General features: G+C 48.6%; 1 protein-coding gene and 1 long non-coding RNA gene across 2 annotated transcripts in view; both read left to right on the top strand.

Moving 5' to 3' along the window:
- LOC120876306 overlaps positions 1–15,806 on the top strand; it is an 18,244-nt gene that overhangs the window by 1,269 nt on the left and 1,169 nt on the right. The gene's annotated exons all lie outside the window — the stretch shown is intronic.
- Positions 2,315–5,186, top strand: APOA4 (apolipoprotein A4). Its single transcript, XM_040258078.1, has 3 exons — positions 2,315–2,549; positions 2,913–3,039; positions 4,045–5,186. Exons 1-3 carry the CDS (start codon positions 2,501–2,503, stop codon positions 5,009–5,011), a joined length of 1,143 nt encoding a protein of 380 aa, XP_040114012.1. The 5' UTR covers positions 2,315–2,500; the 3' UTR covers positions 5,012–5,186.

The following is a 15,806-nucleotide window of genomic DNA, read 5'->3' as shown; positions in this document are numbered from 1 at the left end:
CTGGGCCTGAGTCGTTCCCTCCTGCTTCTGGACTTGGGCTGCCCACCAGTTTGATCTCTGTTTCGGGGGCAGGAGGGTGGCCATAGGTGATGCTAGAGTCTCAGCCTCGTCACCTCATTGACCGTTAGGTCTGTCTGTTGTACAGATAAGGAGATTGAGGCTCAGAAAGGGATATGATTCACCCAACGTCACACAGCCCTTTGTGCCCACACATGTGGCCGTGCCCTGACTCACAGGGCCTGGGTCTGCTGGAGCTGCCGGCACTCACATCCTTTCCATCAGCAGCTCAAACAATCTAAGACGGTGCACAGGGGCCTCTCCTTCTCTCCCACCGCCCAGAACTAATCTGTTCACAGACTGATACACAGCATGCTCTCTGGTACTTCCCCCCCTGTCCTGTGGATAAGACTGCACACTTCCACTGCAGGGGGCGCACGTTTGATCTCTGGTTGGGAAATTAAGATCCCGCATGCCACACATTGTGGCCAAAAATCAAAAACACATGCTCCCGTTCAGTGAGGGCAAACTCAACTGAGAGTCCTTGGTGCCTTGTTGCCTGCTCACCTCTGGCCCATTGAGGGAGAAAGGGATGAGGCCAGAGGCGAGCGAAACCTTTGCTCCCAGCCCAGGCAGGGCTCTGCCGGATTTGGGAGTGTCGCAGCGTGGTGGAGTCTTCAGGGGCAAAACATGGCTCGTGCTTGATAAGCGCTGACTGTGGGCCAGGCATGTCTCCCAGCATTACTCAGATTATCTCCCTGACTCCCTGAAGCCCAGAATGCAGGCACTGTTTTATTCCCTACTGAGGCACACGGGGCTCAGAGAGGTTAAGAGACTTGGGTGAGGTCACCCAGTCAGTATGTGCGGAGCCCACATGCAAAGCCAAGGAGTCCAACTCCAGTATCAGAAGCCTTAATAAACTACTGCAAGATGGCCCAGGCTGCTCCTGGAAGGAGGAGCTCCCTGACGTTGGGGGTGACGATCGCTGGGATGGGACACTGCCAGGTAGTGGGGATTCTACAGAAGGGGTACGAGCACTGGAAGGCCTTTTGGCTATCTTCTACCCCATAAGACATCAAGTCACCCCTGGTCTATGAAACAGTGGAGACACGGGAAGTCAGGATGAGCCCAGCTGTGGACTCTTCCAAGGGCAGATTATGGAAGCCCATCCATGTGCGGGGCATAGCATTCCTGGAGGGCAGCCAATGGTGCAATACGACGGATTTCATCTCCTTGTCACTCAGGGTGATTTGTGTGGTCCAGCAGAGGGGCACAAACCGGTCAGGATGCGCCACCTTCTTGGTGGATGTCTTTCTGTGTGATACCTCACTTGCAGAGGATGTTGGAAGTCCAAGTAGAAGATCTGGATGCCACCACCACCCCCTTCCCCATCTCCTGATGAGAGGCCCCCTGAGAGCCTCAGGTCTTGTGATTCATCACAAGCTGACCGCTCCCACCCAGGGAGGAGGTGGGCAGGAATCAGACCTCAGGCCAGTCTGCCCCTGACCCTGCATTGTGCCTTCCTGATGCCCCCCAGAGGGTGGGGTCTCACTCTGCCACTCTCACTGGAGCGGCAAGCATGCTACTGTACTCCTTGCTTGGTCCAAATCCAGAAAATAGTTAATATTCTTATTAACAATGATAATGACTATTTTTTAGTGCTTACTCTGCCAGGCATAATACTACTCATTTCATCAGTAATATCTCTTTTAATACACCCAACAATCACATTTTTTAAAGGAGAACATGAGGCCAGAGCTGGGCCAAGTTGAATCACTAGACCACAGTGTCACACTTGGCAGTAGTGGGGCGTGAAGCACACTTACAATTAACACCTTCAACACAGGGTCTCCCCCCACTCCCCCCACCTTCCCAAAGCCTGGCAGGGGCCGCCTTCTCCCAGGCTCACCTTGACCAGAGCCCTAGGTCTTGACTCATTATCCCTTCTGTGGCCCTGGGTGTCCCAGTCCAGAGCCTGGTGCTCTGAGATGGAGTCAGGGTTGGGGGATGTGGGAGTGGGGGTCCCTCCTCACTGGGGCAGACAGAGGAACTGTGAACTTTGGCCTCCCCCCACAAGCCGAGCACAGACCCGGAGCGGCCACAGGGCTTCTGAGCCGTTTATCAGTCCTGAGCTCAGGTGTTCTCTCAGTCTCATTCCTCCCTTGGCTCATGGCCCCTTCCACGATGGGTGGGGCACACGTTCGGAACAGCTGCTTCTGAATGCTGCCCGAGCCCCAGTCTGCCATCAGCTTCCACGTTGTCCAAGGGTCACAAAAGTCCAAGAGGCCTCCTGGGAACGTGTCACCTTCCAGCGTGGAGTCACACTGGGGAGGAAGGTGGGGAGGGCAGCCCAGTGAGGATTTAAATGTCTGACTGGTTCTGAGCTTCAATCAGTTCCAACAGCAGTACAGTGAGCTGCCTGCGAACCTCTCCTCTGGCCCCTCTGAATCCAGGAAGGATCTGGTGCAGTAAGAGACTCTCCCAGCCCAGCGAGGAGCCCAGGATGTTCCTGAAGGCTGTGGTCCTGAGCCTGGCCCTGGTGGCTGTCACCGGTGAGTAGGAGCTGCCTTCAGATGGCACTCTTAGGCAGGACCCATCTGCTGCGTCAGGCAGGGAAAGGGGTGAGTTTGGGGCCAGGGCGAGAGGACAGTTCCGAGTGCCTGTCAGCCCACAGCTGGAGGCGGGTGGTTCCCCAGCTGCCACTCAGCTCTTAGGAGTGCTGTCCATTCACAGTGCTGGGCTCTCTGGCATGGGTGCTACCCCAGCTTTACATACCCCTGTGGCTTCTAACTAGCCAAGCGCAGAGAGAAAAATCAGTGGCTGGGCTCCCCGCCGACAACCAGTCTGCCGCTCAGGGCTGGGGCAGGGGGGCAAGGAAGGAGACTGCGCTCATGAATTTGCTGTTTCCCACCCAGGAGCCGAGGCGGAGGTCAATGCCGACCAGGTGGCCACTGTGATTTGGGACTACTTCAGCCAACTGGGCAACAATGCCAAGAAGGCGGTGGAACATATCCAGAAGTCTGAGCTCACCCAGCAGCTCAAGTAAGAGAGGCAGAGCTGGCAGGAAGGGCTTCTTAAAGGCCATGCAACGTGTGGGCAAGGGCTGGACTCAGAGGCAGGAGACCTGAGCTTAGGATACCCACTGCCCTGCCATCAACTCCCTGGGTGACCAGAGGTCTCCAGACGTGGATCCTGGGATCCATGTGTGCAAAAAGGAAGGCTGGACTGAATAATCCCTACTCTAACTTTTCTTTTTTTCTTTTGGCATGCCATGTGGCTTGTGGGATCTTAGTTCCCTGACCAGGGATCAAACCCCCACCCTCAGCAGTGAAACTGCTGAGTCCTAAACACTGGGCCACCAGGGAATCTCCCACTTTAACTTTCCAGAGTGTAACAAATGGCCACATCTTAGCACTGAGGCTCCCAGAAGAAAGGGAGGGAAAGAAATGTCATGTGAGCTGGCTTCTAATACATTCCAGGACAGGCCTCTGTGAAATCATGGGAAGGGGAGGGGTGAGAATATTTGGGAAGCCTCTGGGGGTGTCCACAGAGCAGGGAAACCAGCACCCGATGTGACTAGAAGATGCTAGAAGAGGTCCAGAACATCACATGTGATCTCTGTCACAGCACACCTGGGCTGAGAAGGACCTCAAAGTCCACTCTTTCTACTTTACAGATAAGGAGAGGCAAGCCCACTGCTCCAGCTCACATGATAGGTATTAATTGATACTGTGACTCTAGCTCCAGCGGAGATCCAGAGGTACAAGTTCAATGTATTACCTTAGTCGATTACATCCATTTGCTTAAATCACCATCCACCATAGGGAAGGTCACAGGGAAAAGATGGGTGAACTCAGTACCCTGCACGCTCACCTGTCTTAGGCAGGTGTGTGGAAGGTGAGTGGTATGTAAGGAGCTAAGGTCGCAGTAGAGGAGCCTGGCGGGCTTACAGTCCCAGGGTCACAAAGAGTCGGACAGGACCGAAGCGACTTAGCACGCAGGCAGGAATGCCAAGCCTCATGGTGGCCCCCTTGCGTCTCCCTGCAGCACCCTCTTCCAAGATAAACTTGGGGAAGTGAGCACCTACACGGACGACCTGCAGAAGAAGCTGGTGCCCTTTGCCACAGAACTGCATGAACGGCTGACTAAGGACTCCGAGAAGCTGAAGGAGGAGATTCGAAAGGAGCTGGAGGAGCTGCGGGCCCGGCTGCTGCCCCACGCCACCGAGGTGAGCCAGAAGATCGCGGACAACGTGCGCGAGCTGCAGCAGCGCTTGGCACCATACGCAGAGGACCTGCGCACCCAGGTCGACACCCAGGCACAACAGCTGCGGCGCCAGCTGACGCCCTACGCGCAGCGCATGGAGAGGGTGATGCAGCAGAACCTGGACCAGCTGCAGGCCTCGCTGGCGCCCTACGCCGAGGAGCTCCAGGCCACGGTCAACCAGCACGTGGAGGAGCTCAAGGGACGCCTGACGCCCTACGCGGACCAGCTCCAGACCAAGATCGAGGAGAATGTGGAGGAACTGCGCCGCAGCCTGGCCCCTTATGCTCAGGACGTCCAGGAGAAGCTCAACCACCAGCTGGAGGGCTTGGCCTTTCAGATGAAGAAGCAGGCCGAGGAGCTGAAGGCCAAGATCTCGGCCAAAGCCGAGGAGCTGCGGCAGGGGCTGGTGCCCGTGGTCAACAGCGTGCGTGGAAGCCAGCCGGGCAACGCCGAGGGCCTGCAGAAGTCACTGGCCGAGCTGAGCAGCCGCCTGGACCAGCAGGTGGAGGACTTCCGCCGCACCGTGGGGCCCTACGGCGAGACCTTCAACAAAGCCATGGGGCAGCAGTTGGACGCGCTCAGGCAGAAGCTGGGTCCCCTGGCGGGGGACGTGGAAGATCACCTGAGTTTCCTGGAGAAGGATCTGAGGGACAAGGTCAGCAGCTTCTTCAACACCCTCAAGGAGAAGGAGAGCCAGGCCCCCGCCCTCCCCGTGCAGGAGGAGATGCCCGTCCCTTTGGGGGGCTGAGTTGCCCCCGGTGCCCCCGCCCCACCACTGACACCTGCCCTGCCCCTGACACCTGCCCTGCCCTGCCCCCTGTCTGTCTGTCTGTCCCAAAGCAGTTCTTGTACAGACCTGTGGATACATGTCCAGTGGAAAGTGATGCTACCTCTCACTTCTCAATAAAGTTGCTGAGAAACTAGCCCAGTGTGGTTACAGTGGGGCTTCTTGATTTTGTGGGACTGGAGGGCGGCAGGGAGCACTGTTGGCAAAGCTTAGATGGGTCAGCAGGGGACGCTTAGAAGGACTGGGGGGCTGGGAGATGAGACTAGGGGGCCAGGGTGTGCTGAGAAGTGTGGGGAGAGTCCTAAGGGGAGGCGGCTAAAAATGTCACGCTTTGGACTTCCCTGGTGGTCCGGTGGGCTTCCCAGGCGGCTCAGTGGTAAAGAATCTGACACCGGGCTTAACCCCAAGGGCGCCACCAACGCGGTCAGGAGCTCTGGGGAGCTCACGACACAGTGGGGAAGACTGTCCCTCCTCGTCTAAGATCTTCTGTGCCTTTAATTTGACTTATTTGGGTGAATTTTGGTTTATTCCACCCACCCCACCTCACTTCTGTTATAAAATTGATTCATGCTTATTCCAGAGGTTTTTTTGACTACTAAACCTGTGATCTCCAGAGTCAAGGAATGGGGCCCAGAGATGTGTCAGAGTCCTGGGAGGTAGGGAGGAGTAGGTGCCTGGGGGCCCTGGTGAACTCTGCCCAGGAGCCTCCTGCAAAGGGGCCTGTTGATCTGGGGCTGGAGTTGCCAACCACTGGGTTGCGAAGATCCCCTGGAGAAGGGAAAGGCTACCCGCTCCAGTATTTTGGTCTGGAGAAGTCCATGGACCGTATAGTCCATGGGGTCTCAAAGAGTTGGACACGACTGAGAGATTTTAAACGTAAAAAAAATGTAAATAGGGCAGGAGGCAGGGGAAGAGAGGAATTCGGCCCCAAGCAGTGTCATCCGCACAGCCAGCTGGGGACTGAGGTGGGCTCTCCCAGGGGGGATCCCCAGAGAAGAGCCAGTTCAAGCCTTTGGTCCCAAAGGACTTGACATCTGCTCTTTCCTTCCCAGAATGGAGTTTAGGCCTTTCAAGGGAACAACACCAAGGGACATCAAGGAATGAAAGAGGAAGCTATGCCCTGCCCCACCCCCGAAAATGGTGGCCAATGAGGAGCAACCAGTGGCAGAAGCTTCTAGAACTTTTAAATACAGAGATGGCCCTAAAGTTGACATGCATTAATGCTAGGTGCCTTTAAAAATTGTACCACATTGACTCATATAATCCTCACAACAGAGACTTCAAAGATGCAGCAGGTGAGGAAAAGGCAGTTCAGGATGGTGAAGCACATGGTCTAGCCTTGGTGGGAATGAGATTGGAGCCCGGACCATCCAGCTCGAGAGTTTGGCTTTTCACTACCAGGCTGTGGTGCCTCCAGGGTGAGCCCAGCATAAGGAGAACAGTGAGGTCTGCCTGGAACCCCAGAGAGAAGGGGGGATGCACTCTGCATAAGGGGCTGCCACAGAAGGAAGAACTCGCTGGGCCTAGATGGTAAATTCAACAGGTCTGTTTGCGGGAGAATGGGATTTTGCTTTCTACTTCATAGATTTATGTAGTGTTGGGACTTCATGAGATTTTAGTATTATTTTTATTGTGGTATAATATATATAACACAAAATTTTCCATTTTAAGTGCACAATTTAGAGGCATTAATTACATTCACAATGTCGTACAGCCATCACCACTATCTCCAAAATTTCTTCATGACCCAAACAGAAACCCTGTGTCCATAAAGCAATTACCCATTACCACTCCTCCACGCCAGTTTCTGCTGATGGCTTCTCCTGTCTCTTAGACTTTGCCTCTTCTAGGTAGTTCATGGAAGTGAAATCATACAATAGTTTTACTTTTGTGTCTAGCTTCTTCCACTTGGCATAACGTTCTCAGGGTCCTCCTGTGTTGTAGGGTATATATCAGAATTTCATTTCTTTTTTATTTTTATTTGGGGCATAATTGCTTTGCAGTGTTGGTTTCTGCCATACAACAATGTGGTTCAGTCATAGGTATGCATATGTCCCCTCTCTCTTGAACCTCCCTCTCACCCCCTAGCCCATCCCAGCCCTCTAGGTTGTCACAGAACACCAAGTTGATCTTCCTGTGTTACAGCAACTTCCACTAGCTATCTAGAAACAAATATTAATAAATATTCACCAGAGTTTCTTTAGAATCCAGTTTGGACCACCTGGTGAGACTGCAGCACTTACACACAGGAAAACTGTGCACTTAGAGTCCGCTGTGAGTATCATGGAAGGACGTTTTCTGGATTCTGGTGCAGCCCACATCAATATATCCCAGCAGTGCCCCCAGACTTTTAGGACTGAAGCCCCCCAGCTACCTCTGGCTCCTTGGGTGACCTAAAGATAATAGAATTCTCTGTGCACATGGGTTGAAGTGAAGTGAAGTCGCTCAGTCGTGTCCGATGCTTTGCGACCCCATGGACTGTAGCCCACCAGGCTTCTCCGTCCATGGGATTCTCCAGGCAAGAGTACTGGAGTGGGTTGCCATTTCCTTCTCCAGGGGATCTTCCCCACCCAGGGATCGAACCCAGGTCTCCTGCATTGTAGGCAGATGCTTTAACCTCTGAGCCACCAGGGAAGCCCCAAAAGGAGCATCAGCCAGGTTGGTGTGGGCCGGGCTGAGACATTTTAACCATACCCCTGCATCTATCCCCAAAGCTCAAAGGTCAAAAGTACTCTGAGAATGTCCGAGGGGTCACATGCCACTGTCTGGTGGCTGACATGGCTCTGACTGGTGAGAAAAGAACACAACAGGGGAAAGGAGGGGCCTCTCTCCTCTTGAAACCACAGGGCGTAGCTGCTGGGCTGGTCCAAAGCAGCTCCCGCATGGGGACACCGTGTCCTCCAGGCATCATCATAGGACATGCTGTGCTCTGGGAGGAGGGACGCAGGCAGTGACAGATTCTGGGGACAGAAACAACAAGCGTGGGGTTATCTGGGGACTTTTGTATCTGGGAGCCCAAGGGTGGGACCCTGGTTATCTTGCCGTGTAGTGACAAGCAGCTAATAATGGAGACCTCAGAACTGCCCATGTCAGAGGAATGAGCTGCTGGTTCTGAGATGGTGGCCTAGTGATACAGTGAGGAAAGGACCAAGACCTAGAAGAACAAAGTCACAGGATGTTAAGACTGAAGGAATCCACCTGTCTCTCAGTCTAGTTCCTTTGACATCATCTGCAACAAGTATCCTAACTCTACACTAACAGTCCTTGAGGTTAGGCACCCACTTGTTCATTCATCATTGTGTCTACAGTGTGGTAGCCAGCCTCTGAGGCTGATCCGCATCTCTGGTACTCATAACCTCATGTGATCCCGCTCATATTAAAGAGGGCTGACCCACGTGATCAACAGGTTCTTGTGAAAGTCACGGTATCTAACTCCCAAATGTAGAGCATAAAGGCCATAGCGGCTTCCATCCTGCTTTCTCTTCGACTCAGAGGGGAGGCAGTCACCACGTTGTGATGTTGTGATGAGGGACATCATAGGAAGCCCCATGGAGGGTCCACACAGGAAGGGACTACCGCCCCTCCTCAACAGCCAGCACCAACTTGCCAGCTGTGTGGGTGAGCCACCTTGGAACAGGTCCTCCAGCCTTGGTGGAGCCTTCAGATGACCACAGACCCAGGCAGCGTCCTGCCTGCAACCTCATGACACATCCTGAGTCAGAACCACACAGTCAAGCCACTGGCTCGCAGAAAGGGTGAGGCATCATAAGACACTAGATTTGGGGGTGATTTGCTTTGCAGCAATAGCTAATGAATGCACAGTGCATACCCCAGTGCCTGGAACATGGCCATCATGCAATCATTGGGTGAATGAATGCTGCTTCGTAATTTTAAAATATCTATTTATTTACTTATGTTTGGCTGCACTGAGTCTTTGTTGCTGCTAGTGGGCTTTCTCCAGTTGTGGTGAATGGGGGCTTCTCTTTGTTGCGGTACATGGACTTCTCGCTGTGGTGGCTTCTCTTGTTACAGAGAGTGGACTCTAGAGGGCTCAGCAGTTGCAGCTCGTGGGGTCTAGGGTGTGGAGTCAGTAGTTGTGGCTCATGGGCTTTGTTGCTCTGAGGCATATGGGATTTTCCGTTGGGCCAGGGATCGAACCTGTATCTTCTGCATTGGCAGACAGACTCCCAACCATTGGGCCACCAGGAAAATTCCCTGCTGCTTAGTACCAAACACCTCCACTGATAGCCAACTGACCATCTCGCGAAACAATTGATTCTATCTTGGGACAACTCTGTTCAAGACTACCAAAATTAAATTGGTTCTTCCTAAACACAGCTTTGTTCTAATTTTTACTCCTCTTTTGAGTTACAGAATTATTATAATTCCTTCAAACACATGTTCTGCCCACAGGTCATCTATCCAGAAACACCTTGCATGAAACATCGAACCCTGTAGACAAAACTGAGTCTGAGATCTGCCATACTCCACAGCTGCCTTGGGATGGAGAATCTGGGTTAGTTCTGAGAGAGCAGAGGTCTTGTCTTTATTTGTATCTGTCTTATATCTTGTCTGTTTATTATTCTTGTATAATCAGTCCCCAGCCCAATGACTTAGTTCAGTTCAGTTCGGTTCAGTTCAGTCGCTCAGTCGTGTCTGACTCTGCGACCCCGTGAATCGCAGCACGCCCGGCCTCCCTGTCCATCACCAACTCCCGGAGTTCACTCAGAGTCGCGTCCATCGAGTCAGTGATGCCATCCAGCCATCTCATCCTCTGTCGTCCCCTTCTCCTCCTGCCCCCAATCCCTCCCCACTTGGTAGGTGCTTAGTAAATATTTGTTGAATAAATGAATGAATTTAACAACTATTTTTTCCTGTTCAATTGTACAGTATGTGTATGTTCATCTTTATCATGCTGAATTGTTTTCTAAGGTGATTATGCCACTTTTTTTTCTATCTCTTCTAATAAAAGGAACTTCTTGAACAAGGTCTTCTAATTTTCTTATGTTTTCTCTCATTTCTTCCATCTCTGCATGCTCTCCTTTCTGGGAGACAGCCTCATTCTTTATTCAGTTTTCTGTTTATGCAACTGTTTTTAATTTGCAAGAGTTACTTTTATTTTTCAATTCTGTGAATTGTTTATGGTATGTTCTTGTTTCATCAATGTAATATATTCTTTTAACTCTCTAATGATATTAATGGTGTGTTTAAAAATTCTTCTGCCTGTATAGTCTCATTTTCTCCCAGTTTCTTTTTAAAAACTTTTATTTATTTATTTATTTATTTTTGGCTGTGCTGGGTCTTCATTGCTACACGCATTTTCTCTAGCGGCAGCATACAGGGGCTACTCTCTAGCTGAGGCGCGGGCATTTCTCATTGCAGTGGCTTCTGTTGCGGAGCATGGGCTCCAGGGCTCAGGGGCTTCCGTAGTGGTGGAGCACAGGCTTAGGTGCCCCACGCACGTGGAATCTTCCTGGGCCAGGGATTAAACCTGTGTCTCCTACACGGGCAGGTGGATTCTTAACCACTGGACCACCAGGCAAGTCCCCTCAAGTTTCTTTTTTAACGTCTGTTTGTTTTGTTCTCTATCTTTCATGTTAGGCTTGCTCCTCAAATGACTGGTAATTTTTGCTTGTCTGCTTACTGCAAAGTGGGGATTTAAAAGCTGATTTGGAGTTCCATGTACTGTGAGCTTCTCTGTTGGGTGATCCACTGGAATGTTTAGTTGAGGGACCCTCAATGTAAAAATATTTATATATTTTCCTTTGCGCTGGTTTTGTTTTCCTAGGCGGTTTCCTCTTCTCTCCTGCCTGGAGAGTAAAGGCCTGGGTGCCAGTGTTCCTGTGGCCAAGTGGAAGAAGCAGGATAGGACTCAACATTTATAGGGCACACTTTATTTCTGCTACAATAACCTCTGTCCTCAACTCTGCCTGGCATTCTCCTTCCATAAATATTCAGTCTTCCCCTTTTCAGAGGATAAACCTCCAGTCTTCTGCCAAGGTTAGAGAGAAACGCTAACTTTTCTTTTTAAGTAGTTTTAACCATTCTTTCATATTTTACAACAGTCTCTTCATTCATCTCTATTTTTAGTGGTCCCTGGTGCCTCCATGTCAGGGCTGGTATGTACAGCTGGGCAAGCTGTGCACTGCACAATTCTGCGAGCACCTTTCCCACACTGTAGGCATAATGGAATTGTGTTATTTATTATGACAAACTTCTGGTAGATGGCTGTAGCATGTCTTGACAAAAGGGGGGCTATTATTAGTTCATACATGGGCGTAACATTGGTTAATAGCAGATTTATTAGAGTTCCTTAGTCTTTGAGAATTCAGTGCAATAAATTAGGTTGGCACTTATCTTTCCCCATTGCCAACTTCAGATCAGTTTTCTCAGTCCTACTAAATTAGCTGCAACTTGTCTGCCTAATTTCTAGCTTTTAAAATTTTGCTGTGGTCTTTTTTTTTTTTTTCCTTATTTTTGTCCTCATGGTTTTTTTTTTCCTAAAAAAGAAAAAAAAATCCCTTTACCATATTTTGAGGAAAATTTCAGAGAAAAAGATATTAGATATATGCACTCAGTTTGCCATGAATATCTGGAAGTACATGACAGAGACAGAAAATGGCTGAAGGCTTCGTTGTGCATCTTTCCTTTAGAGTCTAAACCACTGGTTTTAACCTGGGAGATTACCTGGTCCTAATACTGGGAGGTCTCAGTATTACAACAAAGGATTTGTGAATAGGGATGTACCTGTTCAGAAAATTTTCTTCCATTTAAAATTTAACATAAAACAAATAACTACAGAATGCATGCATTTTGCTGTAAAGATGTTCATTACAGTGGTTATAATTTTAGAAATTAAAAAAAACACTGTACAAGAAGAGATTGTTAAATTATAATATGCTGTGCTGTGCTTAGTCGCTCAGTCGTTCGGACTCTCTGTGACCCATAGACAGTAGCCCACAAGGCTCCTCTGTCCATGGGGATTCTCCAGGCAAGAATACTGGAGTGGGTTGCCATGCCCTCCTCCAGGGGATCTTCCCAACCCAGAGACTGAACCCAGGTCTCCTGTATTGCAGGTGGATCCTTTTCCATCTGAACCATATAAATTATGATACATCCACATTAATTTCAATTAAAAATCAAATTGTGAATGAACATTCATTGACATGGGTTATAAGTCAGATGTACTCGTTAAACAATAAATCAGGTTACTAAACAGTCTGACTGCATAAAAATAAATTTGTAAAAAATAACTAAAAATATGCCTAGATAAAAAATTGGAAAATATACACATGCTCACAATGGGAATACTGGTGATTACATATATGTGCATGCTAAGTCACTTCAATCACGTCCCACTCTGCAACCCTATGGACTGTAGCCCGCCAGGCTTCTCTGTCCATGGAATTCTCCAGGCAAGAATACTGGAGCAGATGTCATTCCCTCCTCCAGGGGATCTTCCTGACTCAGGTATCAAAACTGCATTTCCTGCAGCTCCTGCATTACAGGTGGATTCTTTACCATTGAGCCACCGGGGAGTCCAAGACAATATATTTGCTTATCTGTAATAGATGCTTTCTCTATAATATACTCTTGCTACTGCTGCTAAGTCGCTTCAGTCGTGTCTGACTCTGTGCGACCCTATAGACAGCAGCCCACCAGGCTCTTACATATTAATAAAAAAGCTATTTATTAAAGTTAGCTAATATTTTAGAAGATAAGAATTCCTACCAAAAACATTTCAGGCACTCTTTATTCTATCCATAGGTCTTGTCATCAGATGTTTAGATATTTGAACTACCTCACCTTGACGTTATGCAAAATTGCCATTTCTCAGTGACTTTTTAATATGATTCAAAAGTCTGCGGGTATAAAGTTTCATCGAGATGTTTATTTTGCTGCTCACTGTTTGGAAAAGCTTTATTTTCCCTGTGTTTCTGACCTATTTCCTTCTTCTGCTTACAACAATTATGTAACTGGCTGAATTTCCCTCTGCATGGATTTCCAAGAAACCCAAAGCCAACGTGGAAGTCAGTGGTTGCAGCTTTGTCATCCCTTATTTCCCGTGCCTGTGTCCTTCACGTCTTGTGTTTTATCAGGTCATGCTTTTCTCCCACAATTTTTATTTTCACTGATCCTAAGAGTCTTCTCCCTCTCTCATCATCATCATCATCATTTCAGTTTTCACTGCCAGCAGCCTCAAATCTTTGGTGACGAAGGACGGTTTACATAAACAACACTCAAACAACTAAAACCCTTATCTTTCTTGGCTCCCATCTCTGTGTTGACTCAAAATGTGCTGAGTACATTTTGTGGTATCAGAGTCCTCGTCACTGCTCCCACCTATCTGTTGCCTCACCAGCAGGCTTTCCTGACACAAACATCTAGTGAGGCATTTCTCAGGCACGATGGATCACGGCCTGTAGAGACCATGGTGACAAGACTAAAGACCCAAGAACCTGCTGTTCTAGCCATGACTAGAGCTGCTTCTACCTCTGGAGGAGACAGGAAAGCAGGGGGCACTGAAGGTGGCATATTTAAGTGTGGGATGGATCAAGGAGGGAGGGGGACTCCACTCCCTGTGATGACTTGCCAGCTGTCCCTAGGCTTGGCTGTCCCTCTCCTGGCTGGCCCTGAGCTACTGTTCCTGTGCCCACATCAGCTTACACGTGGAGCCTGGCTTCCCTGCATGTCAACAGCCCTCTTTCTACTGAATTGTAAATCCCTGACACCTAGTTGACCATCTACTAAGCTCACAGGTGCCTGGGCCCCCCAGTAAGGTATATAGAGGCTCTGTGTGGTTCGGTTCCAAGAGCAAGGTTGTGTCTTATCCCTGAACGTGAGAGGATGGGCCCAGGGCAAGACCCCGAGTAAGTTCCTAAATCTCTTGGAGCCTCAGTTTTTCTGTAAGTAAAACGAGGATAACAATACCTATTTCCAAATGTTGACTTGAGCATTACAGGCAGTAAAGGTAAATACCAGGCCCACGGGAAGTTCTCAATAGAGGGATTATTATTATCAAACACCCGTGGTGGATTCATGTCAGTGTATGGCAAAACCAATACAGAATTGTAAAGTAAAATAAAAAATAAATTTAAAAAAAAAAAAGGCTTTTCAAGTTCTACTGGGCCAGACTCTGAGGGGCACTGAGATGTGCAGATGTGTCCAGGCTACCCTCAGGGTTGCTTCCTACCACCACGCTCTAGCCATACTAAGCACTTCGCTGTTTTCCCAACAAGCTATGGATTGCAACCTTCTGGCTTCCATGCCTGCTCTCATGCTGGGTGTTGCACCTCCTCCCTTTGTCACTCGGAGAACTTGTCCTTTGCTGTGTCACTCTTGGAACATCCCAGGGCTCACAGTGTTATTCAGGTGAGTTTCAGGTGGTGCCAAGTTCACCTCCAGGAACTAGCAGAGTGTCTGGAACACAGGAAGTGATCCCACCCTTCCAGCTCCCAGCCTTGTTGGTCTCAGTGTCAATGGCTGCCTTCATCAAGATCTTGTACATGTTTTTTTATTTTTTCTTTATTGCTATTACAAATAATGCTTGGATTTCCCTTGAGGTGTATACTTGTGATGATAAAGATTCTCTGTTTTCTGGGGTATGCAGGGTTCTTTATATATTGTTGTTTTTGTTTTTAATTTTTGGCCACACCCTACAGCATGTGGGACCTTGGTTCCTTGACCAAGGATCGAACTTGAGCCCTCTGCATTGGAAGGCAGAGTCTTAACCCCTAGATGGCTGGGGAAGTCCCTAAACATCAAGTTTTTTGACTACTGTTCACATCTTTTTACTATGAGTCTATCAATTTTGAGAAAATGGAACTGAAATCACCTATCAAATTTGTCAAGCTCCCCATGAGACTTGGCAGTTTTTTGTTTCTGTCTTTTGAGGCTATACTGTTAGATTACATCTTTTCCTAGTGATTTTTTCTTTCAACTAATCCTTGTTGCTCTGAAGCTTATGTGTTCTGATATTATATTGTTAAATCTGCTTTCTTCTGATTAATTTTTTCTGTTACATCTTTTTAAAGCCTACCACCCTCCTCCTACCCTTTGCTAAAGGTTACTTTCTCTGATATAGTAAGTAACTGTTAGTTGCTTAGTTGTGCCTGACTCTTTGCAACTCCATGGACTGCAGCTCACCAGGCTCCTGTGTCCATGAGATTTTCCAGACAAGGATACTGGAGAGGGTTGCCATTTCCTTCTCCAGAGGATCTTCCTGACCCAGGGATCAAACTCGGGTCCCTGCACTGCAGGCAGATTCTTTACTGACTGAGCTACAAGGGAGGCCCTTCTGTGATGTAAGTTTGCCTATTTAAATAGCAAATGACTGGAATTTCTGTAAAATCTGATGTGAAAATAATAATAATTACCATAATAAATTCTTACACAGATCTGACTATGTGCCAAGGATTGCTATATGTGCCTTTATTTTTTAATGTGTTAAAGCATTTATTTCCCACAGAACCTATCAATTATATTATATACTATAGTTGTCTCCATCTTATTTACAAGGAAACTGATACACAGAGAAGTTAACTTGCCCAAGGTCCCAGAGCTAATCTATGTCAGCATTTTAACCCAGTCAATCTAGCTCTAGATTTGATACTTCATGGGCTGGTTTAATCTGTTTCCTTTTATTGTGATTATTGATTGATTTCTATCATGTTATTTTTTATTTACCACCATACTACTTTGCTTCTTTTATCTTTCTGCTTGTACTTCTCCTGGTTGTATTGTATTTCTTTAAAAA

The sequence above is a fragment of the Oryx dammah genome, unplaced genomic scaffold (genome assembly GCF_014754425.2).
Source record: "Oryx dammah isolate SB20612 unplaced genomic scaffold, SCBI_Odam_1.1 HiC_scaffold_17, whole genome shotgun sequence".
In the NCBI taxonomy this organism is placed as follows: domain Eukaryota; kingdom Metazoa; phylum Chordata; class Mammalia; order Artiodactyla; family Bovidae; genus Oryx; species Oryx dammah.
Note: the sequence above shows the minus strand (reverse complement) of the source record. Positions and strands in the feature narration are given on the sequence as shown.